The 24654-nt window shown below is 51.6% G+C and overlaps 1 protein-coding gene across 9 annotated transcripts in view; it reads left to right on the top strand.

The window, feature by feature from the left end:
* PRDM2 (PR/SET domain 2) overlaps positions 1-23768 on the top strand; it is a 127749-nt gene extending 103981 nt beyond the window's left edge. For 7 of the 9 annotated variants that reach the window (XM_054541451.1, XM_063714928.1, XM_054541458.2 and 4 more), the window contains one exon: positions 14727-14869. In XM_054541451.1, the coding sequence (XP_054397426.1) occupies positions 14727-14847 (121 nt within the window). In that variant the 3' untranslated portion in view covers positions 14848-14869. Of the gene's footprint in view, positions 1-14726; positions 14871-21844 lie in introns of those variants that run through there. The other 2 variants (XM_054541485.2, XM_054541490.2) reach the window with 1 other exon arrangement.
* Positions 23769-24654: the final 886 nt, after the last annotated feature.

Here is a 24654-nt window from a genome sequence, read left to right as displayed (position 1 = left end):
GCTTGGAACACAGTAAGCAGGAAATGTTAGCTGCAATTATGCAAATGATTATGAGGACAAATACAGCGTCTGCGGGAACCAGTTCCACTGAACCTGGTTTTGGGAAATGCTGGTAACATGGGAGAAACACTGGGAGACTTTTCATTCCACATGCGCCACCTGGCTGTCATTCTCTGTTCTCCCCAAATAGTGCCTGGCTGGGCTGGGTGTCTGTTTGAGCAGCTCTCAAACTAAATGGAGTGCAGGATCCTGGGAAGGTCTGAGCAGCCCAGGGTGGGGCCAGGCGGCCGGGATCAGAGTCATCTGACACCTGCAGGCCTCCGTAGGCTCCTCACGTGTAAGGTAGATGGAGCTGTCCCATCCTGGCCACCTTACAGCCTGTTTGAGGACTTTGGGGATCACGAGCAGAAAGGGAGAAGGCACGAGAGCAGACTTTACTGTTCAACCTCGGACCCTGGGCACATTCTGAGGATGAGACCTCCAGCCCCACAGCCCACGGTGCCCTTGGCCTTTGGGCAGCGTCATCCCCGTGTTGACCAACACCCGTTCAGGCACCAAGTGAGCGTGCCTTTCCCATGAGAGTGCCAGCCCTGCGTCTGGGACGCCCTGTCAGCCAGGCACACCCAGGCCTCCCGAGACAAGCTGGTTTTGACCTCTTGGGTAGCAAAGAACCCCAAGCTCCCACAGGCTTCTTGAGCATCAAGGCAGGAGCAGAGAGCGCCACAGGTCGCAGCTGCCTCTCATTGTTAGCATCCCTGGACCGGCTCCGGGTCGTCCAGTGTGGGCATCAGGCATCATGTTCTAGAAATTCTGAGTCCAGGGCAGATGCCACATGAGGCTTCTGAGACTCTCAGTCCCAGCAACTCCAAACCACACACGGGGCGAGCTCTTCTTTTCTTGGTCCTTGGGGTTTATGTAATCCCTTTGACTTCTTTGACCTGGATCATCTTTAAAAGATGGAACAGTGGCAGTAATGAAGTTTTAGTGTCCTTACAGAATCTTACCATCTAAAAAGGGCTCTTCCGCTGGATCTCATAAGGGACCATCATCTCTTACTTCCCAAGTTGGGAATCTGCTTTTTATATGTTCATCAGTCTTCACACACTTTGTGTTCGTGTTTTCTTTTTGGCTTCCCTCCTACTCTTAGAGGTTGCCTTTTGAAGAAAGCAATCTGTTTCAGCTCCACAAGAGAGGAAAGAAGGGACATGATTTGAGGCAGCCTAGAACCAGGTGGCTGCAAGGGAGTGTGTGATGGGAGGTGTGAAGACAGAGGAGGGAGGAAGCTGTGAAGCTGGAGGAGCCGCTCTTCCACCCTGCTGGGCTTCTCTCACCCGGGCTGGTCATGTCACGGGCAGTGACGGTGTTTCCAGCCGAGGTGACATTCTCCAGACTCGAACCCCTGTGCTGAATGGAGTGGGGAAGGTGGGCTGGGGAGGCCTGAGGGCTGTAGGGTTAGGTTCACAGAACTGTCGTAAAAATGGGGACCTTGTCCCCTGGTTTGGGCGGGACCTTGGCAATGGGAGAAACCTTATGGGAAGCCACGCTGGGAGGATTTGGTTCTTGAGCAGCATGGACAGGCACATTTCAGGGTTGAACCGCACCAGGAGCCTGGCTTTGCCATCCATTTGTTCAGGAAACGTTCTCTGAGCACCAGCCTTTGCTAGGCCCCGTAGTAGGTTCGATGGGTGAGAAGTGAATAGACTCCAACTGTCCTCTCCTGGTGCTCCCAGTCCAGTGGGGGAGCCAGGCGGGTAGAGCCAGTTACAGAGATCTGAGTGCCCTCAGCGGGTCCTCGGGGGCTTCAACTACCCTTCTTCCCATCATCAATGTCCCAAAATAAGCAGTGAGCCTAGTCCTGTCCCCTCGCTGCTCCCAAGAACAACCTGGCGTGTGACTGTGAGCGAGTGCCTTGCTCGCTCTCCTCGGTTTCCTCGTCTGTAAGGGAAGGGCTTCTCCCTGTGGCCTCTGGGGTCCCCTGCACTTCTCGGGTGTTGGCAGCAAAAGAGGCAGCCACAGCTGGGGCCTTTCCCCGCGGGCAGGTTTTCTGGGCCGAGGTCACTGCAGGCCAGGCCCGGCCAGCCTCCCTATCAACTGGGTCAGGTGTTACGAGCTTCTCACATGCTGGGTATTTAGAGTTCAACCCAAACAGGTTTGGGGAATTCACGGCCTCTGAAGACCTCAGAACCTGGCTTAGAAGCTCCACAAAGCAGGGGCGTGATTGATCTTTCGGGAGCGTGGAGGCCACATTGGGGGCTCAGCAGTGGGCCCGTGGCCTCCCTCAGGGCTGATGAGAAGGAAGAAAAATGTGTCTGCTGAGGCCGACTTCAGCCCTGAAATCAGATCTGGGTATGAATCTTCCCTCCCTTTGTCCTTCTATTCACACCTCTTAAGTATACTTAACCTCTCTGTGTTGCTGTCCCCTCTGCCATAAAAAGGGTATAACAGCCCATCTCCTGGGGCTAAAGGGAGGATAACATGAAGACAGTGCATGGGCCTGCGGTACTCGGTACTCGAGGGCTCTGTCTCTCCTGAAGGCACCCCAGCGACTCCTTGGGCCGGTGGCGTCAAACCTTTACCCCTGCCCCCCAAGGCCCACTTTCATTCTCTCCTCTTTGGCCCCCTCATTTGGAGACTGTCTACAGAACTTCACCAAGCAGCAGCTCCTCTCCAGGCTTCAGAACGGGCCGCTGCTGGTCACTGCAACCTAGCATGCTGCCCACACTTGAGACGCCGCTGAAGGTGTCCCCCAGCCCCATGCTCTTGCGGCGTCCGCATGCAGATGCCTCTCCCAGGGATCTTCTTAAACTGCAAATTCTGACTTGGAGTGGGTGGGAGCTGAGAGTCTGTATTACCAACAAGCTCCAGGGGAAAAATGATGCCGCTGGTCTGGGGACCACACTTCGAGTACAAGGATCTAGACCAGTGGCCTGCAAAGGCACCTTTTAAAATTCCCAATGCCTGGGCTGTACGTGAAACCAACCAAATCAGAACTTGTTGGGATAGAAAGCAGGCATCAGGATTGGTTTAGTATCCCCAGGGGATTTGCAGTGAGCACCCAAGTTTGAGATTCTCTGTTCCAGTGCCCTCTGAGCGAAGGTGGGTCCAGTCCAAAGCAGACTGCCAGAGTCTTGGGTGGTCAATGCAGCTGCTCTATGGGCAAAAGCTCACCCCCACCTGGCTTGGGGATATTGGAAAGAACTCTTCAATCCTCACTACTATGGGGACTGTGTCAGGGAGTGGGGCATGGGCTTTGGTGTCAAATGGTCCTGGATTCAAATCTTGGCTGCTTCTCTAATTGGCCGAGGGAACTTTACTGTCCAGCTTCTTTATTTCTCTGAGCCTCAGCACCCTCCTTTGTGAAACCTGGACCATCACAGGCCCAGCCTTATAGGACTGCTGGGAATTTGAGGAGTTCCCAAAAACTACCCAAAGTAGCTCCTGGTGCATAGAAAGTGTTCAGTGGATGATACGATTATGTTTTTTTTTTTCCCCCTTGCCTGACATCCTCATTTTACAGGCAAGATTTCTATGGCTCAGTGAGGTAGAGGCATTTGCCACTGGCCACACAGCAAGTCAGTAATGGAGCTAGGATTCCAGCTCTGGGCTCTGGAATCCCCACCCCATTCTCCTTTGGGTTCCTGCCCTGCTTCTTCTCCGTCTTCTCAGCCCTTCCCCCAGGCTGGGGGCTTCATTTGAATGGGTGGGGGCTCCCTGGAGCACGTGGGCCTTCCCACTTGGGGAAGGTGGGTCCTGCAGTGGATGTTGACTGTTCCTGGGAGTGGCTGAGGGCCGATGGCTCCCACAGCTCCCACCTGTGGGCCCTCACCCAGCCTCCAGGGAATATCAGCATCATCACAGGCTTGTCTTACCTTTGCACCATCTCCCCACCCTCTGCTTCTCCCCTACCTTCAGCAAAAGTGCAGAACATCAGACACTGACGTCAAATGAATTGCACTCTGAGAATTTAGAGAGAGTTGTGTAAGACTTCTGCGGCCAGCGATGTGGCCTAACCAGCTTTCTGCATGGCTGTCCCAGGAGATCCCTCCTGAAGACTGTGAGAAAAAGGTGCAAGGAGGGACCAGGGCAGGCAGAGATCCCAGCCCAGGATGCCCATGGCGGTCTGGCAGGGAGCTTGGAAGAGCACCGTGGCCAGGTGGGGACCCTGGAGCCCTGGAGAGCCCATGTCCTCTGAAAGCCGGCAGCTCCTTCCCTCCCAAACTCCTTTCCCTCCACCCTTCTTGAAGTGTCCTCTGGGTTCCTGCCTCCAGTGTCTCTCCTCCCCTTCTCTCTTGAACTCACATTCAGGGATTTGGCTCTTCTCCAGGAGCCATCAAACCAAGGTTATCAGCAGCCCCCAGGATGCTCAATGCAGTGGTTGGTTTCCAGTCCCATCTCCCTTGGCCCATCTGCGGTGGTGGACGCTGTTAATCCTTCTCTTCCTTGAAATACTCTCCACCTGGACACCGCCCTCTCCCAGTCTCCGCACATTACCAGCTGCTCCCCCTCATCCCGCCTCCATCCCTGGGCTCTGTCCCCTCACTCTGTCTCCGCTCCCCCTTGGTGATCTCATCCAGTCACATGCGTTAAATATCACCTGGATGCTGACCAATCCCGGGTTTCCACCCTCATCAGAATCTCCATTCAGCCGCCCACCTGACATCTCCCTTGGGTGTCTAGATTCAAATTTAATCTTTCCAAAATGAAACTGCCTCTCCATGAAGCCTCCCTCTCCTGCCATCCTCCCTATGTGGGCTGAATGGAAATGGTCCTGCTTGGAGTCCAGCTACCAGCTAGACTCCAACCTCTTCCTCCATCCCCATATCCAGCTCATCAGCAGATCCCCAAACGCACCCGGAATCCACAGCTTCTCCCAGCTCGGCCTCCTCAGCTGCCCTGAGGTCCAGGCCACCATCATCTCCCTGGATGGTGGCAGCCACCTCCTTGCTGGTGTCCCCAGTTCCTTCCCTGTCAACCCACGGTCTGTGCCCAGCACAGCAGCCACTTTGGGTCATGACATTCCTCTGCCCAGGACAACTCGGCTGCCACCTCACTTGAAGGCCTATGAGACCCTCCCCTCTGCCCACATCACCTCTGACATTCATGATGGGTCTCACCTCAGGGCCTTGGCACTTCCTGTCCCCACTTCCTGGAACGCACAAGGCCTAGTATTGATCCCCCCAATACTAGGCCTAGTATTGATCCCCCCAATCAGGACAGATTGATCCTCCCACCCCAGGTTGTAGCCCACGCGCTGCTGTTTCCCATGTCACCTTTCCCTGTCTTCTCCTCCACTCTGACCTTCACTTCTGTTTCTTCAGTTTCATTTTCTTTTGTATATTTCAGTGCATCTGGATTTCTCCCTTATCCAAAACCACTGGGGGCTGAATAAGAATGTGGTCATTTGGGAGCCAGGAGGCCTGAGTCTTGGCCTCGTACGGGCATCAAACTCCTTCTGAAATGAGTATCTTTCCTCTCTAGGCTACACTAAGTGACATGTAAAACTACGTTATATGTAGAGAACTTGACTTGTTTTATTCACCAAAACTCCCGTTGGCAAAGCACCTGGCACAGAATAGACACACCGTTCACCCGACAAATAGTGGATGACTGCCTACTGTATGCCAGCCAGCGGCCGGGGTGCTGGATGTGCCTCCATGACAAACCAGCCTCCAGTGTCCCCCCTCATGGAGTCTACTAGGCAGACAGTAAACAATAACCAGTAAACGCAGGTCTATTGATGGGGAGAAGCACAACTCAGAAAGTAAAAGGGAGTCGAGATGGGGAGTGTCAGGGGGATTTGCGATTTCAAATAGAGTGGTTAGCGAGGCTCACTGGGAATGAGATATTTGAACAGAAACTTGAAAGGGGGCCCAGGAGTGAGCCACAAGACCACCTGGGGGAAGAGCATTCCAGGAACAGCCTGTGCCGAGTCCCTGATGCAAGAATGGGCCACCAGAAATCTGAATGACTGAATGAAAGAATGAATGCGTCCTTGAGGCCAGGAATAGAACAGATGTTCTATTTCTAGACATGTTCTATTAGACGTTCTATTGTATAGACAATGCCCTTGCATTATCTTCAGACTAGCAAGGGATTCTGACAAGTAAGAAATTAGGATCCACAGGAGACGATGCTCTGAGGCACCATTTCTGAGCCTTCCTATGAGCTGGGAGTGGACTAGGTGTTTGAGATCTGCCCTCTGCCCAATCCTTCCCTGTCTGTACAGATTGGATGGTGTATGACATCCCCCTGTGCTTTCAAAGTCCATTAGTTTTTGTTCTAAGTAAAATGTCCAGAAATTTCCCTCCTAGGGTAGGCAGTAGAGCACACTTTGCCAGAGGCCAGACACTCTGGGCAAAGTCTGTGTGGGGCACACAGCAGGTTCCTCCCCACCCTGCTACTATGTTTAAAATGTTCAACCACTGTGTATGAAAATCTTACCAAGGTAATGCTACACTGCCTTGCTTTCTAAAAACAGTTGATGCTGGGCCAGGCGTGGTGGCTCATGCCTGTAATCCTAGCACTTTGGGAGGCCAAGGCGGGCCTGACCATGAGGTCAGGAGATCGAGACCATCCTGGCTAATATGGTGAAACCCCGTCTCGACTAAAAACACAAAAAATTAGCCGGGCGTGGTGGCAGGTGCCTGTAGTCCCAGCTACTTGGGAGGCTGAGGCAGGAGAAAGGCGTGAACCTGGGAGGTGGAGCTTGCAGTGAGCGGAGATCGTGCCACTGAACTCCAGCCTGGGCGACAGAGTGAGACTCCATCTCAAAAAAAAAAAAAACCAGTTGATGCTGAACTTGTTTAACCCTTTCTTGATGTCTAGGATTTAGGACTACGCATCTCATTAATTTTGCCGGGATTTTATGGAGGAACATCTTTGGAAGCATAGTAAGTCCATTTTTCCTCCCCTGCACTGAACAGATTTCTTGGTGTCTGAGAACAGCTGTGCAGTGGGAATATCACGGAGTCTTGAATCACTCATTTCTTCCTTCCTTACATGTTGAGGGTCTATATTCACTCACTCACAATTAGGTACTAAGAATACAAGGATGAACAAAACTCAACCACGTTCTGCCATCAGAGACCTTACGGCCCCCTGGGGAGACCTGCATTTATCAGACACAGATGCATGAGAAACTGCCCGTGTGGGGGCAGGTGCCGTGGGAACCTGACCAGGGCCATGTTGCCTCAAGAGGGCGGCCACAGAAGCATCTCCAGAGCAGTGGTTCTCAACCCAGCTGCATGTCAGAATCACTGAAGAGCTTAAAAATACCATTGCCCAGTCCTGCCCCAGAGATCCTGATGTCATGGCCTGGCGTGCAGCCCAGGCGTCTCTGGATGAATCTAGTGAGGAGCCGGGGCTAGAGGCCACTGGGAAATGGGGTCTACCCAGATTAGCTGGAGTAAACAAGAACGGAAGGGGAGAGATGGGCTGGGAGGGCAGTGCAGGCTGGACTTGATGTATCAAGGAACTTGGACCGCGTCCTGGGAGCATGGGGTTTTGATAGGTTGCAGCAGGGGCGTGTCATGGTCCGTTTTGCCTTTTGGGAAGATGGTCACACTTCTGTGGAACAGATGGGAGGGAAGCCAGTGTGGAAGTGAGAAGTCCAGTGAGGAAGGTGCCTTGCAGGCCTCCAGGCGAGAGGTGGTCCCTGACAGTGGTAGAAGAGGAAGGAAGGCGGACTAGATGGAGCCAGTGGCAGGTGATGTGTAGCAGGAGAGGGTGACGGAGGGACCATGTTGACTCTCAGGTCTCTGGCTTTCAGGGCACAAATGCAGTGCTGTTCACCAAGCACAGGAGCAGGGTGGGGTGGCAGGCATGAGGTGGGGTCATAATTTAAATTCAAGAACTGATTTAAGGGGCCTTCTAGATGTCCAAGAGATGTCACGTCAGTGCGTGAATGGAGTTCAAAGGCCAGATGTGGGCTGGGCGTGGGCGCCGGTGAGTCATCTGTGTGAGGCTGGCCATGGACGCCAAAGCCATGGATGCATCGCCTAGGGAGGGAGTCATGTGCAGAGATGACAGGCTGTGGTCCAGACTCCGTGTTCAGATCCTAATCTCACCAAGCACGACTCTGGGCAAGTTGTCTTAACAAAATTTGGGCTGCCATAACAAAATACCACGGACTAGGCGGCTTAAATGACAGAAATTTTTTTTCTCACAGTTCTGGAGACTGGAAGTTCAAGATTAGGGTACCAGCATGGTTTGGTTCTGGTCGAGGCTCTCTTCCTGGTTCACAGACTGCCACCTTCTGTCTGTGTCCTCACATGACCTTTTTCGAGCACACGCATCTTCTTACAAGGCACATGCGCTAATCGCGTCATGAATGTCCCATCCTCATGACCTCATTAAACACAGTCACTTCCTGAAGGTCCCACCTCTAAATACGATCACACTGGGGGTTAGGGCTTCAGCATATGAGTGGGGTGCAGGGGACACAAAGGTTCCATCTATAACATTAGTTAACCTCTCTCAAGTTTGTCGACCTCTCAGGTTCCCCGAGGACAAAATTAAGCGTGCATGGAACCCGGAACATCACGGCACACACATGGCCTGGCACATAGTATTTCCCTGCCCTTGAACTTGCCCTCCTTTCCCGCTTCCAGGGAAGTGTCTGCTGTCTGCTACAGACTCTGTATTTGCCTCAATCTAATGGCTCTTTTCTTCCTCTTCTATTCATTTTGCTGCTTCTGATTGGCTGTGGACTTGTAAGCCATCGGCCGTATTCGTTTGAATTGTGTGTACAGTAAGAACAGCGTGCACTGAACATGAAAGCTTAAGTTCTTTTTTCTTTTTTTTTTTTGTTTTGAGATGGAGTCTCGCTCTGTCACCCAGGCTGGAGTGCAGTGGCACGATCTCGGCTCACTGAAAGCTCTGCCTCTGGGGTTCACACCATTCTCCTGCCTCAGCCTCCCAAATAGCTGGGACTACAGGTGCCCGCCACCACGCCCGGCTAATTTTTTGTATTTTTAGTAGAGACGGGGTTTCACCGTGTTAGAAAGGATGGTCTCGATCTCTTGACCTCGTGATCCACCCGCCTCGGCCTTCCAAAGTGCTGGGATTACGGGCGTGAGCCACCGCACCCGGCTGAAAGCTTGAGTTCTGTGTGACTTTGTGCTCCTTAGGGACAGGCTGCAGGCCCAGGCATGAATTTTAGTGCCTGCATGCAGTGAGCTTCTGTCAGAGTTTACAGATCAGTGCCGGGCGTGGTGGCTCATGCTTATAATCCCAGCACTTTGGGAGGCCGAGGTGGGTGGATCACCTGGGGTCAGGAGTTGAGACCAGCCTGGCCAACATGGTGAAACCCCGTCTCTACTAAAAATACAAAAATTAGCCGGGCATGGTGGCAGGTGCCTGTAGTCTTAGCTACTCAGGAAGCTGAGGTGGGAGAATCGCTTGAACCTGGGAGGTGGAGATTGCAGTAAGCCAAGAAAGCATGACTGCACTCCAGCCTGAGCGACAGAGTGAGACTCCGTCTCAAAAGAAAAAAAAAGAGTTTACAGATCAGTGGGCACTGGTTGTGGATGGCTCAGACTTTCCACAACGTTCTAGGCTGTTCTCTGGATTGTAAAGGTTAAGGGGCCTCTGGATAAGTGAGGCACTGGCTCGTTAACGCTCACTTGCACAGTGACCATGCCATCACCATCACCCACAGGAAGCATCCTGTGACACTGTGCTCACCCCCTGCTGGCTGATGGGGCATCCCCTTGTAACTGGAGGCAGTGCTGGGAGCGTACAGGCTGTCCTTGTGCCGGAGACTCTGGGCTCTGCTGTCCCTGGACAGGGGCCGGGCCTGGGGAGGGTGTGTGGTCCTAAGACCATGTTTCCTCCACCAGCAAACCAGGGGCATCCCTCATGGCTGCCTCCACCCACCCACCCAATATTTCCTGTGCCAGGGCCTGTGCCTGGGGACACAGGGGATTGCACTGTCAGCAAGACTCAGTCCTCGCCCTCAAAGACATCCTCTTCTAGTGGTGAAGGAGTAAGCAACTCGACAGGCAAGGTGATTGCTGTGGGAAAAGCTGTGATCAAAAGGCCCAGAAAGTCACAGAAGGACATAAGGAAGACAGAAGGGAACTCCAGAGGCTATGGGAACAGGGCTGGGGTTGCCACTAAGGTGGGGAGGTCGGAGAAGGCCTCTTTCAGGAGGAGACACTTAAGCTGACACCCACAAGGTGGGAGGGAGAGAGCTTCAGGCAGAGGAGGGCAGGGCAGGGGAAAGCCAGGCGGGGATCAACCAGGTAAGTAGGGCTTGGCCTGGCTGAGAGACAAGTGCACAGGGTGAACACAGAGTGCGTGAGGGGACTGGGAGGGTCGCGAGCAGGCGCACAGCACTCTGTGTGGGAAGGCTTGGGCCGCTTTTGCTCTGGGCAGTGATGTGGTCCAGTGTCGTGGTCATGTCCGGTGGCCCTTATAAAGGCCTCTCTTGTTGCTTAGTGGAGAATGGATTGGTGGGGGGGAGGGTGCAGCGTCAAAGTGGGGACAGTGCAGTGGCAATTGCCACAGTCCTTGTGGAACGTGTTGATGCCACAGGTTGTGCTGGGTGGTGGCAATGGGAGTGGAGAGAGGTGTGTGGATTTGGAGGCAGAATTAAGGGACCCGGAGATGGATCAGCTTGAGGGTGAGCACAGCGGGGGTCTCACAGGCCCCATGATCACAGCACACTGCTCGATGGTGCGCCTGCTTCAAATGTGTGTCGTTTCTAGGTCTATGGCCAATCTGAAGCAGCAAAATGAATAGAAGAGGAAGAAAAGGGCTGTTGGGCTTTAGTTGTAACGACAACACATTTGGCAGTGCCATTTCCTGAGAAGAGTGGCAAGAGTCCAGTGTGCCTGGAGCCTGGTAGGGGCGGGAGCAAGGTGGGACCCTAGTATGTCCCACTTGGCCGTGTTAAAGTGAGATGCTCATTAGACATCCAAGTGGAGGGGCCCGGCAGGCAGTGGATGTGCGGGTCTGGAGCCCTGCCCAGGAGTTTCAGCCAAAAGTCTGACCGAAGTGTTGACACAGATTTAAGGACCAGTCAGGACCCTGGCTCACCTCCTGCTCCAATGCTTCCTGGGGTCACATCCACTAGGAGCGTCTCACTTGTGCTGGATTCTTCCCAGAAAGCAAAGTGCTCTCAATCCTGGTCACCAAAATTCTTCCAGCCCTGCTCTCTGTTGGCCGGCTGGCAGGGACTGTCTCTATTTTACAGAGGAGGAAACTGAGGCTCCAAGGCCGAGCAACAGGGAGTGGCTTACCCTGAGCCATACAGTCAATGAGAATGAGGATTGGAGGCCACCCCCAGGTCTCCAGCGGCCATACTGCATCCTCCTGGGGTGATGACTTTTCCATATGCGTCCACCACCCGCAACTGCCACAGTCACGACACTGTGCTGATACCTACCGGAGTGCCAGGATGCCCTGCATGGAGACCTTTCTCCAAAGTTAATCATTACTGTAACCCCAAATTGGTCTTCCCGCTTTGCAGAAGATCAACCTGGAACTGACAGGTCCATGACTCGCTGAGGTCACACAGCTAGTGGGTGGGAACCAAGAATCATGAGGCTCTGTGCTAACTGCTACTGTGCCCTGGAGAAGCACCCAATTCCGAAGCCTTGGTCCTTGGTATTTAACATCTCGGGGCTGGGGGCACTGTGCTCTCATGAGTTCTTTGACAGTGAAGCACTTCTTGATCAGGAAGGACAGTCCCCCACGACATCCTGTCCCCGTCCTAACAGGAAACACCCAATTAGTGACCTGGTGTTTCTTCAAAATGGTGGCCTAAGGAGCTGAAAGCCCTGGGCTCTGCTGCCCTGGGAAAGTCTCCGTATCCGTCTGAGCCTCAGTTTTCTCATCCGTGAAAGGGGTATAAAAGCACTTGTTCTTCCTACCTCCTGGGCTGCTGGGAGGGTTCAGAGAGAAAGCTGAGAAAGTCCTCGGGAGTCATGGAGGCCATGTTCATGTTGGCTGGCGTGGTCCTCCATTAGGCCAGGCAGTGGATGAGGGGTGGCAGAGGGGCCTCTGCCTTCAGGGGTTTTGCCCCCGACCTACTTGCTCCACCCAGGTGGACGCCCTGAGCCGGGGAGGAGGCGCGCCCCCTGGTGGAGACGCTGTGGTTGCTGCATCCGCAGGAGCCCAGGCGGAACAGATGCCAAAGGGAGACGTACTGGCTGGCTAGAGAGGCCGTGGAGGTCGGGGTGTTATTTTTGTGTGATTGATCTGGCTTTTGGATATTTAATAGCAGAGAGAGGGAGAAGCTGGATACTGATGATGCAGGGCTTGTCTGTCTCCAAAGCTTCTGCTGGTCTTGCTACACCACTGTAGACATTTCCCTGGGAAGGGGGACATCGTAGGGAGGGGACCTGCTCTTTGCCAGCTCTGTTTCCTATTGCCCAACAGGACACAGGAGTCCATGTCTCCAGCAGCCTCCCAGCTGGCTGTCTCCTCCCAGGTTGGGTCTCCTGGGGCACCACCCAGCTAGAATGGGGTTGGGGTGGTGGCCACTAGCTGCAGAGACAACCCCCCACTCAGGCCCCCTCATGGGCCTTCGTGGCCTGTCAGGAGCACAGTTGTAAGAAGCGTGGGTCCTCCGTTTCCTCCTTAACTCTTGCACAGGCGAATAGACTGAGCTGACCGTGGGCCTTGGCTGCACAGCGCGCGGGAGGAATTCAAACAGGGGCAGCCCTGAGCTTGACAGAGAGCCAGGCCCTTGGGGGAGGCTCACTTGTGACAACAGCAGGTCTCTTAGTCTTGTCTAAGGCTTTTCTCCAGCACCTTCTACATTTGCTCGTCTGTTGATGCATTTGCTTATTTTAATATCGATTGAGGGCTCCCTTGTCAACACTGGCACTGTCAGCATTTGGGGCTGGTTAAATCTTTGTTGCCGGGGCCGATCCTGGGCACTGTAGGTTTAGCAGCACCCCTGGCCTTACCCTCCAGATGCCAGTAGCAGCACCCTTCCCTCAAGTATGAAAGCCAATGATGTCTTCACAAATTACCAAGTGTGTACCCTGATTGAGAACCACTGATGTGAGCTCTGCCACGTGCCAGCTTTGAGCTGGACTCCACTCCCATCTCCTGTTCCCGCAGGCAGAGCTGGCTCTGCAAACACCTGGAGCAGGTAGGGTTCCGGGCGTGTTTGTCCCTCCTGCTTTCCTACCTGCCTGGCCTCCCACCTCCTCTGACCTGGGCCACCTTGTCCGGAGGCCCCCCTCACTTTCCATTCTTCCATCTAGAGAGGCAGACAGGTGGCAGGCTCTCTGTGCCTCAGTTTCCTCATCTGTAAATTAGGGATAATAACAGTATCCACCTGAGTAGGTTTTGTGAAGAGTTAGATTGTTCGTCTATGGAAAATACCTAGCACAGTTCTGGACACGCAGTGAACCTGTATGTATCACTGTTACTTAGTGGATGTTTGTTTGTTTGTTTGTTTATTTGAGATGGAGTCTTGCTCTATTGCCCAGGCTGGAGTACAATGGAACAATCTCGGCTCACTGCAGCCTCTGCCTCCCTGGTTCAAGCAATTCTCCTGCCTCAGCCTCCTGAGTAGCTGTGATTACAGGCATCCACCACCACGCCTGGACAATTTTTTTGTATTTTTAGTAGAGACAGGGTTTCACCATGTTCGCCAGGCTGGTCTTGAACTCCTGACCTCAGATGATCCACCCGCCTCAGCCTCCCAAAGTGCTGGGATTACAGGCATGAGCCACCGCACCTGGCCGGATGCTTATTTTTATTGTGCCAAGCTGGGGATGCAACAATGAACAAGACAAAGATCCTGACTTTGGGATCTCAGAGCTCATGAGAAAGGCAGACACCTTGTTCTGGGCTTTTAATTCAGGTGGGATGGGGACACCTAAGGGGCCTGTTGGAGGAACACCCCACCCAGGAGTTAAAGAAGGAAAGCTTCCTGGAGGAGGTAGCATCCCAGCTGGGATATGAAAGAAAAGTACGAGTTAGCTGAGTGAGGAAAGGAAAGGAATAATGGTGTGAGTTATCTATCTTTTAAATAAATTTTTTAAAAGCCCTTCTGAAAAAATCAAATCCCATTTACTGGGGGCGGTGGTGGGGGGTGCTTTTCTGTACAAATAGGGCAAAACCATGCCCCCAAAATTCCTAGATTCACCTCTTTGGGAAGCCACGTCACCCCTGTGAGATACTCAGCATGGAAGTGCTTGGCACAGGATAGATGTGGAGTGTGGGGTTAAGGGCAGGGAGGGGACCTGCCTCCATCCCCCACAACCCAGCCCATGTGCAGGTGTGTTCGTACTTTGATAATAGTAACCTCCCCAGATGCTTTCTGCCTTATGAGTGTTGGGGCCTGGCAGGAGGGGAGAGCAGGGAGGCAGGTGGGGAAATGGAATCAGAGAAGGGCACAGCCGCTGTTTTGATGCAGTCAGAGTCATTCTGGCTCACCTGCATGTCCACTGGGGGTCACCAGACGGCACTGCCCATCGTGGCGTCTCAGAACCAGCCCAATGGACACTCCTCTCGCCCGTGCTTCTGCGATCGCCTCCGAGGGGAGAGAATTGGTGGATGCGACATGGAGAAGTGCACATTGGTGGTTAAAGCTCATGTCCTATTAGCCGATGCCAGGCACCTGGCCTCAAGGTGTCCAGGAAGTGCAATCCTGTCCGGGCCTGGGAAGTGGTGACCAGCACTAAGGAAGCCCCCCGGAGCAGTGTCTAGGGCACCGGGCTGGGCTCCTGGTGACAATGTGTGTTGTTCCTCTTCCTGCACAGCTACAGCCTCCGCTTGGCGTCCCGATGCTCTCCACCAGCGGCCCCGTACATCACCAGGCAGTATAGGAAGGTCAAAGCTCCGGCTGCAGCCCAGTTCCAGGGACCATTCTTCAAAGAGTAGACGCTCTGCCTGCTCTCTGACAGGTACGAGGCAGGACGGAACAGCTTCTGGCACTGTTTGGGTGGGTCAAGGGGGTGTGGGCTTGGGTCTTGGGTGGGGAGGGAAGGAGAGAAAGCGGTGGGTGTGATTGCTTGTGTGTACCAGGCACACAAGGCAGGGCCTCCCTCCAGGAGGGCACTTAGCTGAGTGCAGACTCTGGACCACCTGTTTCACATCCCAGCTCTGCCACTTTCTGGCTACGAGCTTCAAGCAAGTTACTTAGTCTTTCTGAGCCTCAGTTTCCACATTTGTACAGTGGGCACTACAATAGTACCTACTTTATAGGGTGTTTGTGACAATTACAAGTGTCAAATGTGCAAAGCACCTAGAAGAGTGTCTGTCACATAGTAAGCACTAGGTAAGTCATTACTGGAGTAATAATGATAAAAATAGTAATTATACTCAGTTCTTAATTGCCTCAGAGGCGTTAAGCCCAGAAAAGATGACCGAGTTCCTATTCTCACAATGTATTTGAAAGTAAAAATAATACAGGTGGAGTAACCCTAATCCAAAAATCCAAAATCTGAAATGCCCCAAAATCTGAACTTGAGTGAGGACATTCAAAGGAAATATACTCGAAGGAAATGCTCATTGGAGCATTTCAGATTTCAGATTTTTGGATTAGGGATGCTGAACCAGCAAGTATGTAATGCAAATATTCCAAAATCCAAAAAAAATCCAAAATCAAAAAATTTCAGGTCTCAAGCATTTCAGATAAGGAATATGTAATCTGTCCTAATCCATAAAATATAAAACTCAGATTTATTCTGGACTAAAACAGCCTCTTCCTAGGTTTTCTGATGGTAAAAACCTGGAATTACTCTACGATTTCTGTTGGATAAAAACATGGAAACCAGACTTTTCATTTTTGGAGTACCTGGGTTCTGCTGGTGACCCACGAGCAGGCTTGGCCCTCCCTGTTGGTGACACCACACAACTGCATTCATTGTGTCCCCAAGGCCAGCATCTCAAAGTGATCAGAGGACCTCATACATCAGAAGATCTAGGATGCTGTTATAAATACAGACCTCAGAGTCCAGTTCCAAATGTACAAAATGGCCAAAAAGGCTCAAATCCCATTTACTGGACTATAGTACGAATAGGGCCAAACCCCATTAAAAAATCCCGAGTTCAGCCGGGCGCGGTGGCTCACGCCTGTAATCCCAGCACTTTGGGAGGCCGAGGCGGGCGGATCACGAGATCAGGAGAGCGAGATGATCCTGGCTAACACAGTGAAGCCCCGTCTCTACTGAAAATATAAAAAAATTAGTCGGGCATGGTGGTGGGCGCCTGTAGTCCCAGCTACTCAGGAGGCTGAGGCAGGAGAATGGCGTGAATCCAGGAGGTGGAGCTTGCAGTGAGCAAATCCCGAGTTTACATCTCTGAGGGAAGTCACATCACCCCTATGAGATACCCAGCATGGAAGTGGTTGGCACAGGACAGTCGTTGAATACGGGGTTAATGGGTGGGAGGGGACTGGCCACCACCCCCCACAGCCCTGCTTGTATTGGTGGGTGGGTATTGATGGCATGGGCCCATCCTGGTGGGTGTGACCAGGGAACCTGCATTAGCAGATGGCCCCCTGGTTCTGGGACACACTTAGGTTTGGGAATGCGTGCTTAACACAAGGCAGTGGTTAAAACACAAGCCAGGGTTGTTTGGAATGAGTTTGTAGTTCAAGGCAAGAATGGGCTGAATTCTGAAACTCTGAGGTCTTTTGTATTATGCCAGGAAGAGAAGACCCTTTCATCCTTCCGCCTGCCCTCCAACCCCAAGACCTCACTTCTCTCTTCCCTTTTTTTTTTTTTTTTTTTTTTTTTTTTGAGACGGAATCTCGCTCTGTCGCCAGGCTGGAGTGCAGTGGCGTGATCTTGGCTCACTGCAACCTCCACCTCCCAGGTTCAAGCGATTCCCCTGCCTCAGCCTCCTGAGTAGCTGGGACTACAGACACCCGCCACTATGCCTGGCTAATTTTTTTTTTTTTTTTTGTATTTTAGTAGAGACGGGGTTTCACCATGTTGGCCAGGATGGGCTTGATCTTCTGACCTCATGATCCACCTGCCTCTGCCTCCCAAAGTGCTGGGATTACAGGCGTGAGCCACTGCTCCCGGCTGTTTACTTCTCTCTTTCTTAAGCAGTTGGAGTTTCCGGCTTGGCTTTATTCCTCTGGGGTTTGGGGAGGGGAGCAAAAATAAAATCCACTCTTGCTCAGAGAGTCTGTTGTCTGCCGCTGGAACTGAACCTGTCTCTCTGGGGCCAGCTGCTCCCTGACAGGGGAACCTGGAGACTTGACCCTGAGCTGGAGTCCCGTGGAACAATGTTGAAATGGACTCTAAGATAGTACAGAGCTGGGAGGCCCTGGAAGATGTACCTCCCATTTTACAGACGGAAAAGTTGAGGCCCCAAGAGAAGAGACATAGGACGTGGCTAGAGTCTTCTGGAAAATGAGAGGCCATGCCAGGATGAACAATTCCGACTCTGGGAACCATTTGTGTCCAGCATCCTCCTTGTGGCCAAGGCTGCTGCATGAACCTTCTGTGTTGATGGGCACCCGGGACTTGCTTCCACCCCAGAGCAGGTGTTCTCTGCAGCCGGAGGGAGAGCCAGGTGCAACTGGGCTGGCTTCCTAAACAGACTGGGCCATTTCTGTTGGCCACTGCAGGCTTGGCCATGACGAAGATGAAATGTATGTAGCATTTGCCAAGCCTTATGAATTTAGGCTCTGCCCCAGCACCAAGCACTGTCCTAGGTGGTGGCCTTCTTTTTCCTTCTTTAAAGACACATACAGTTTCCCAAGCTAAGCGATCAAATGAAGAGAGGCCTAACGTCATTTGCCTCTGCATCTTGTGGTCTTTGTTTGCTCACCGACAACGAAGGCTCCAGACTCAGCAGTTTCATGTCTAAGTGACTGAAACTTCCTCCTTAAAATCTTATGTAGCTTTTTTCCCACTTTTTAAATTGGTACTTACACCAAGCATGTGCTACTTATATTATTTTTAAAATAATTTTTTAAAAAAAATTTTTAATTTATTTTTTATTTTTATTATTATTATTATTATACTTTAGGTTTTATGGTACATGTGCGCAATGTGCAGGTAAGTTACATATGTATACATGTGCCATGCTGGTGCGCTGCACCCACTAACTCGTCATCTAGCATTAGGTATATCTCCCAATGCTATCCCTCTCCCCTCCCCCCACCCCACAACAGTCCCCAGAGTGTGATGTTCCCCTTCCTGTGTCCATGTGTTCTCATTGTTCAATTCCCACCTATGAGTGAGAATATGCGGTGTTTGGTTTTTTGTTCTTGCGATAGTTTACTGAGAATGATGATTTCCAATGTCATCCATGTCCCTACAAAGGACATGAACTCATCATTTTTTATGGCTGCATAGTATTCCATAAAAATCTTCTTTATACTGTTAGCTCAGGCTGCTATCACAAAATACCACTGACTGAGTGGCTTAAATATTGAACAGAAATTTATTTCCCGATGGTTCTTGAGGCTGGAAGTACCAGATCAGGATGCCACCATAGCCAGGTTCTGGTGAGGGCCCGATTCCTGGCTTGCAGACGGCCACCTTATTGCGGTGTCCTCACGTGGCGGGGACCTGGGGAAGAGCAAGCTCTCTGGTGTCTCTTCTTAGAAGTCCACTCATCTCATCATGAGCCCTACTTCATGATCTCATCTAACCCTAATCACCTTCCAAAGGCCTCCCCTCCAAATACCATCATGTAGAGGGGTCAGGGCTTTGGCATAAGGGTTTTAGGGGGACGCAGTTCAGTCCATAGCACTGTTTAACACAGCTCCAGATTTATGAAAATGCCACAGCGAAGTATTTTAGTTCAGGAAGTTGTGTGCAGGTCAAAGCCCGCATTTTACAGAGACGGAAACTGACACGGAGGGGCGTGTGGCAGAACTGGCATCAACACTCCGGTCTTCTGATTCCCGGGACGGAACCTGGACTTCTAAATGGGCTGTGCCTCCTTGTAAAACTGTGTGTGCATGTGGGTTTTGTTCAGGGAAAAGGATGGCCTTCTCGAAGGACCCATGGCCTTGGCTGCTTTGCCTGCTCTTGCCCATTCCGGATTCAAGGCTTCGTCACCCGTCTCCCGGACAGTTTGAATGCAGCGAGAATGAACACAGAGGAGCTTGGTTTCTGGCAAGCCCTGCCTTTCACCGGCCTCTGCGTCACCCCCTTTACTGTGACTCACACAAAGCCCAGAGGTTTCTGTTCACTTTTAAGTGCAGAAAAGTGCCACACTGCCTAGTCTAGAGGGAGGCTTCCTTTGCACATCCTGTCTTCACCCTGCGTCTTTCCCACCCCAGGGGTTCAGCGAGAGGCCCAGGGAAGGGACAGCCTCTCACCTGCCTGGCCACCATTGTGATCCTTCTCTCGGCTGTTGCTGCTTCTTTGGCTAAGACCAGCGACCTCAGGGCCCTCTGTGGGCAGGATTTCTGACATGGGCTCCCTCCTGGGGTCCTGGGAGTGGGGAGTGTAGAGGTCACCCATCCTGGCCCATCTCCCTTGTATGAGAGCTCCCCTCCACCTCAGGTCCAGCCCCCAGCTCCTGCTGCTGTGGCCTCCCCAGAGGGCTGCCCTCTCGGTGGGGGCTGGCAAGATGGCTCCTTTAATGGATCCCACGTGACCCAGGGGAGCCCCACACTTGCTGGCCGCGCCAGGCCAAGGGAATGCAGCCACTCCATGGCTGGCCCCGCCTCTGCTTCCTTTTCTTCCCCGTGACCTGGCTCATGGGCACAGGCAGACAGGCCAGTCTGCTGCATAAGCAGGCGTCCTCTGGGAAGGGACGCCTCCTCTCTTGAAGATATCCCACTTCCCCGCAAACAGCCCGTTCCAGCCCCATCAAGACATTTCAGGGAATTGAAATGAACATGCATAGTGGTTAGGTGCACAGTGTCTGGAGCTATCCCTTCAGTGGCTACTTCACTCCTCTGTGTTTCAATTCACGCATCTGTGAAATGGGTTAATAATAATAATAATAATACCTCTCTCATGGGTTTGTTGAGAAGATTGCATAGGTTAGTGAATGGAAAACCCTTAGCAAAGTGCGTGGTATGCAATAAGCCTTCCATAAACAACTGGTATTATTATTATTATTATTGAAATATTACATTATTAGTGGTAGTAATAATAATAGCAGTAGTTATTTTTAATAATAGTAATGGTGACCAGGTCCACTGGGCAAGAGAACTGTATCCCTGAACTTGGCCCAGCCCAATTCAACCCAATGCAGTGCACATTTATTTATTTATTTATTTTGAGACAGGGTTTCACTCTGTCGCCCAGGCTGGAGTGCAGTGGCACAATCTCAGCTTGCTGCAACCTCTGTCTCCCAGGTTCAAGGGATTCTCTTCCTTAGCCTCCTGCGTAGCTAGGATTATAGGCACCCACCACCACACCTGGCTAATTTTTGTATTTTTAGTAGAGACGGGGTTTCATCATGTTGGCCAGGCTGGTCGCGAACTCCTGACCTCAAGTGATCTGCCCACCTCAGCCTCCCAAAGTGCTGTGATTACAGGCGTGAGCCACCGCGCCCAGCCTGCAGTGAACATTATTAAGGATTCACTCATGTGCTCAGCTCTGGACTAAGCACTGTGAATGTGGTTTCTGCGGAGGAAGCATGCAGGAACAGCCATCCCCTCCCAACTAGAAGAGCACACAGATGCTGGAGTGAGTGAGCCTGACCTGGGTTCAAGTCTCACCTCTGCTGCTCATCATCAGCAGACTTGTAAAAGTTATTTCTCCTCTCTGAGCCTCCACTTCTTTCCTGTAGAATGGGGATCTGTGTTGCCTGCCATGAGGGTTGTTGTGAACATCCAAAGGAAATTAAGCAGGAGTACAATCACTTTGGAAAACTGTTTGGCAGTGTCCACTGATGCTGAACATGTGGGTACCTCAGAACCCAGCAGTCCCACTGCAGGAGACACACTCAGCAGATATGTACCCACGTGTACCAGGAAACACCTATGAGAATGCTGATATGTTATCTATGGACATCCTACGACCCAGCATTTCCGCTCAGCAGAAATGCATACGTATATGCACCATACGTGTCCTCTAGACACATACGAGAATGTTCTAGCAGCATGACTCACATGGCACCAAACTGGAAGTTCCCAGTTGTGGATCAGCAGAGGAATAGATGGATAGAGGTGGTGTATTTCTTTTTCTTTTTCTTTTTTTTTTTTTTGAGACAGAGTCTCGCTCTGTTGCCCAGGCTGGAGTGCAGTGGCGCAATCTGGGCTTGCTGCAAGCTCCGCCTCCCGGGTTCACGCCATTCTCCTGCTTCAGCCTCCTGAGTAGCTGGGACTACAGGCACCTGCCACCATGCCTGGCTAATTTTTTGTATTTTTGGTAGAGACGGGGTTTCACCCTAGCCAGGATGGTCTTGATCTCCTGACCTCGTGATCTGCTTGCCTCGGCCTCCCAAAGTGCTGGGATTACAGGCGTGAGCCACTGCGCCTGGCCGAGGTGGTGTGTTTCTATAGTAGCACACTACACAACAGCAAGGTTGAAAACATCAACCACATGTACAGAACGGGTGGCTCTCTCAAACACTCAGTGGAAAAAGCCAGATGCAGGAGGAGATGACTGATTGACCCTATTTATTTAACTTAAAAAATGGGTGAAATCAGTCTACGGCGTTAGAGGTGAGGACAGTGGTTCTTCCGGAGGGCAGGAGGGTTCATGTATCCTTAAAGGGGTCACGGGTCGGGGGCTGATGTGCGGCTGTCACGTTCTGATTCTTCATCTGGGTGCCAGCTCTGCAGGTGTATTCACTGTGAAAATTCATCAAGCTGTGCTTTTTGCTCTGTGTGTGGTATGTTTCAACAAACAGTTTAGTTACAAAATTAAGTGCAGTAACGCATGGACCACCATGGTCGGCCCTGAATGTATGCTTACCGTTATTATTTTTATTTTCTTTTTCTCTTCAGCACCTGAAGTGACCTGGAATCAGTGAAGCCAAAGGGACTGGCAGTCTGCCCTGCAGGGAGTACCGACCTATCCCAGTTGTGTGAGCCTGCGAGAGAAAGGGAGTGCATGTGCGTGCGTGCATGTGTGCGTGCGTGTGTGTTCACGTGTTCTCGTGCGGGTGCGTGAGTGGTCTTCAAACAAGGGTCCCGAACCCCGGGGCAGCAGGAAGGCGGCCGACTCCACGCTGTCCTTTGGGATGATACTTGGATGCAGCTCTTGGGACCGTGTTCTGCAGTTCAGCCTTCCTGTTGGGATGGGGCCTTTCCTACTATGCAATTTTTCAAGAGCTCCTTGACCCTGCTTTTTGCTTCTTGAGTTGTCTTTTGCCATTATGGGGACTTTGGTTTGACCCAGGGGTCAGCCTTAGGAAGGCCTTCAGGAGGAGGCCGAGTTCCCCTTCAGTACCACCCCTCTCTCCCCACCTTCCCTCTCCCCGAAACATCTCTGGAAATCAATAGCATATTGACACGTTGGAGCCGAGCCTGAACATTCCCCTTGGCCCCAACACATGGAAAATCCCCTTCCTTGCCTAAGGTTTCTGAGTTTCTGGCTCTTGAGTCATTTCCAGACTTGAAATTCTCATCAGTCCATTGCTCTTGAGTCTTTGCAGAGAACCTCAGATCAGGTGCACCTGGGAGAAAGACTTTGTCCCCACTTACAGATCTATCTCCTCCCTTGGGAAGGGCAGGGAATGGGGACGGTGTATGGAGGGGAGGGATCTCCTGCACCCTTCATTGCCACACTTGGTGGGACCATGAACACCTTTAGTGTCTGAGCTTCTCAAATTAGCTGCAATAGGAAACAAACAAATTGGGAAATGAAAAAAAAATGGGAAGATTAAAAAACACAGGGGGAAGAAGAAGAGATGTCAGAGGCCATCCTTCCAGGGGCGGACGGGGCTGACTCCTGCTCTCTGGAGGACAGTCAGTCCATGTCTCGGAGAAACGGGTGAGCTGAGCTTGGCGTTTGGACCCAGTTCAGTGAGGTTCTTGGGTTTTGTGCCTTTGGGGCAGACCCCAGACAAGGATGTCTGAGACCACTTGGGTGCTGTTTTCTCAGCTCCAATTTCAATAGTGAGCTATCAAACCCAGAGCGGAAGGAGGGAGCTCTGATGAGCACGATTTGTCACACAATAAAGGGATTTTTTTTTTTTTTCAGGGCTACTATGGTTGATCTTGCAACTCTGTAAATATGTATGTAGATACTTTTAAAAGCACGTATTTATGTCCCTGACTGTAAATGCTCCATTTTTAAAGTTTTATAACTTGTGTTATTTAATGAGTCAGTCAATCGGCTGCAGTATGGGATCTGATAAGGATCTAGGAGAAGGGTCTCATGCGGACCCTCACATGGGCAGAAAAATGGCGATCATTGGCCGACATCACAGTTTTCCTGTTTTCCACCCAGCTAAAAACCGTTGTTTGCTTTAAATTTTCATAAACTGGAATCCTTTCACCCGCTCCTACAGTTAACCCTCACAAGCATGAAGTGCTGTGGCTGTTCCTTATCCTAATGATGCGCTTTTGTCCCGTAAATGTTGACACTCATGAACCATACCCCGGCCTCTCAGTTCTTGAGGGCCTCCCCCCGCAGCAGCGAGGAAAGCTCACGAACCCCAAACCTGGCAAGTCACCTGCAGCCCATGGTGAGCTCTGGGAAGTGCGGTTGAGGCCTTGGGGTCACTCCTTTTTTGCATGTGCAAATGTGCTGGTCACCCTTCAATGCTACCAGACGGTCAGGAAAACTGTTACAATCATGAAAAGGGGGGATGATTTTGTAACAGTGGCGTTTGCTGGTCAGTGGTGGTCTTTAAGATGACAGCTCTGTATCTGCCCTGTGAAGAGAATTAACAATAAAAGTGTGAAGAACGATTGTGAGGAACAAGCGTGGGAGTGATCATTCTGGTTTCTGTGCTCTGTCTTCTGTGTTGGTGGTTTCGGTGGGAGTGGGGTGGGGGGTCCCTGAACGCTCCCTCCCAGCAATGGGAGGAGCCAAGGGCTCAAGGAAGCTCACTCTGGAAATGTCCCACCTGGTAAGTAAGGCTACTCTGCCACCTGCCAGCCAGTGAGTTGAACCACATCACTAAGACCAGAAAGACCTCTTTTGATTGCAAATATATTCTCGTCTTTAAACAGCTTTATTGAGAGCTAATCCACAGATCATACCACTTACCCACTTAAGCATACACCAGGGGCTTTTCGTATATTCAGTGTCATGCAGCCATCTCCACAATCAATTTTTTTTTTTTTTTTGAGAAGGAGTCTCGCTCTGTCGCCCAGGCTGGAATGCAGTGGCATGATCTCGGCTCACTGCAAGCTCCGCCTCCCGGATTCACGCCATTCTCTTGCCTCAGCCTCCTGAGTAGCTGGGACTACAGGTGCCCGCCACCACGCCAGGCTAATTTTTTGTATTTCTAGTAGAGATGGGGTTTCACTGTGTTAGCCAGGATGGTCTCGTTCTCCTTACCTCATGATCCTCCCGCCTCGGCCTCCCAAAGTGCTGGGATTACAGGTGTGAGCCACTGTGCCCAGCCTCCACAATCAATTTTAGAACATTTTCATCACCCCTAAAAAGAAACTGCATGCCCATTAGCAGTTACTCCCCATTTCTCCCAAAGCCCCTACCCTTAGGCAACCACAGATCTACTTTCTGTTCCTATGGATTTATCTATTCTGGACATTTCATAGAAGTCAAACCAGATAATATGTGGTCTTCTGTGACTGACTTCTTTTACTCAGCATAATGTTTTCAAGGTTCGCCAAGGTTGCAG

Source organism: Pongo abelii, chromosome 1 (genome assembly GCF_028885655.2).
Source record: "Pongo abelii isolate AG06213 chromosome 1, NHGRI_mPonAbe1-v2.0_pri, whole genome shotgun sequence".
Lineage (NCBI taxonomy): Eukaryota > Metazoa > Chordata > Mammalia > Primates > Hominidae > Pongo > Pongo abelii.
The sequence above is the reverse complement of the archived record's forward strand: the minus strand, read 5'-3'. Positions and strand labels throughout refer to the sequence as shown.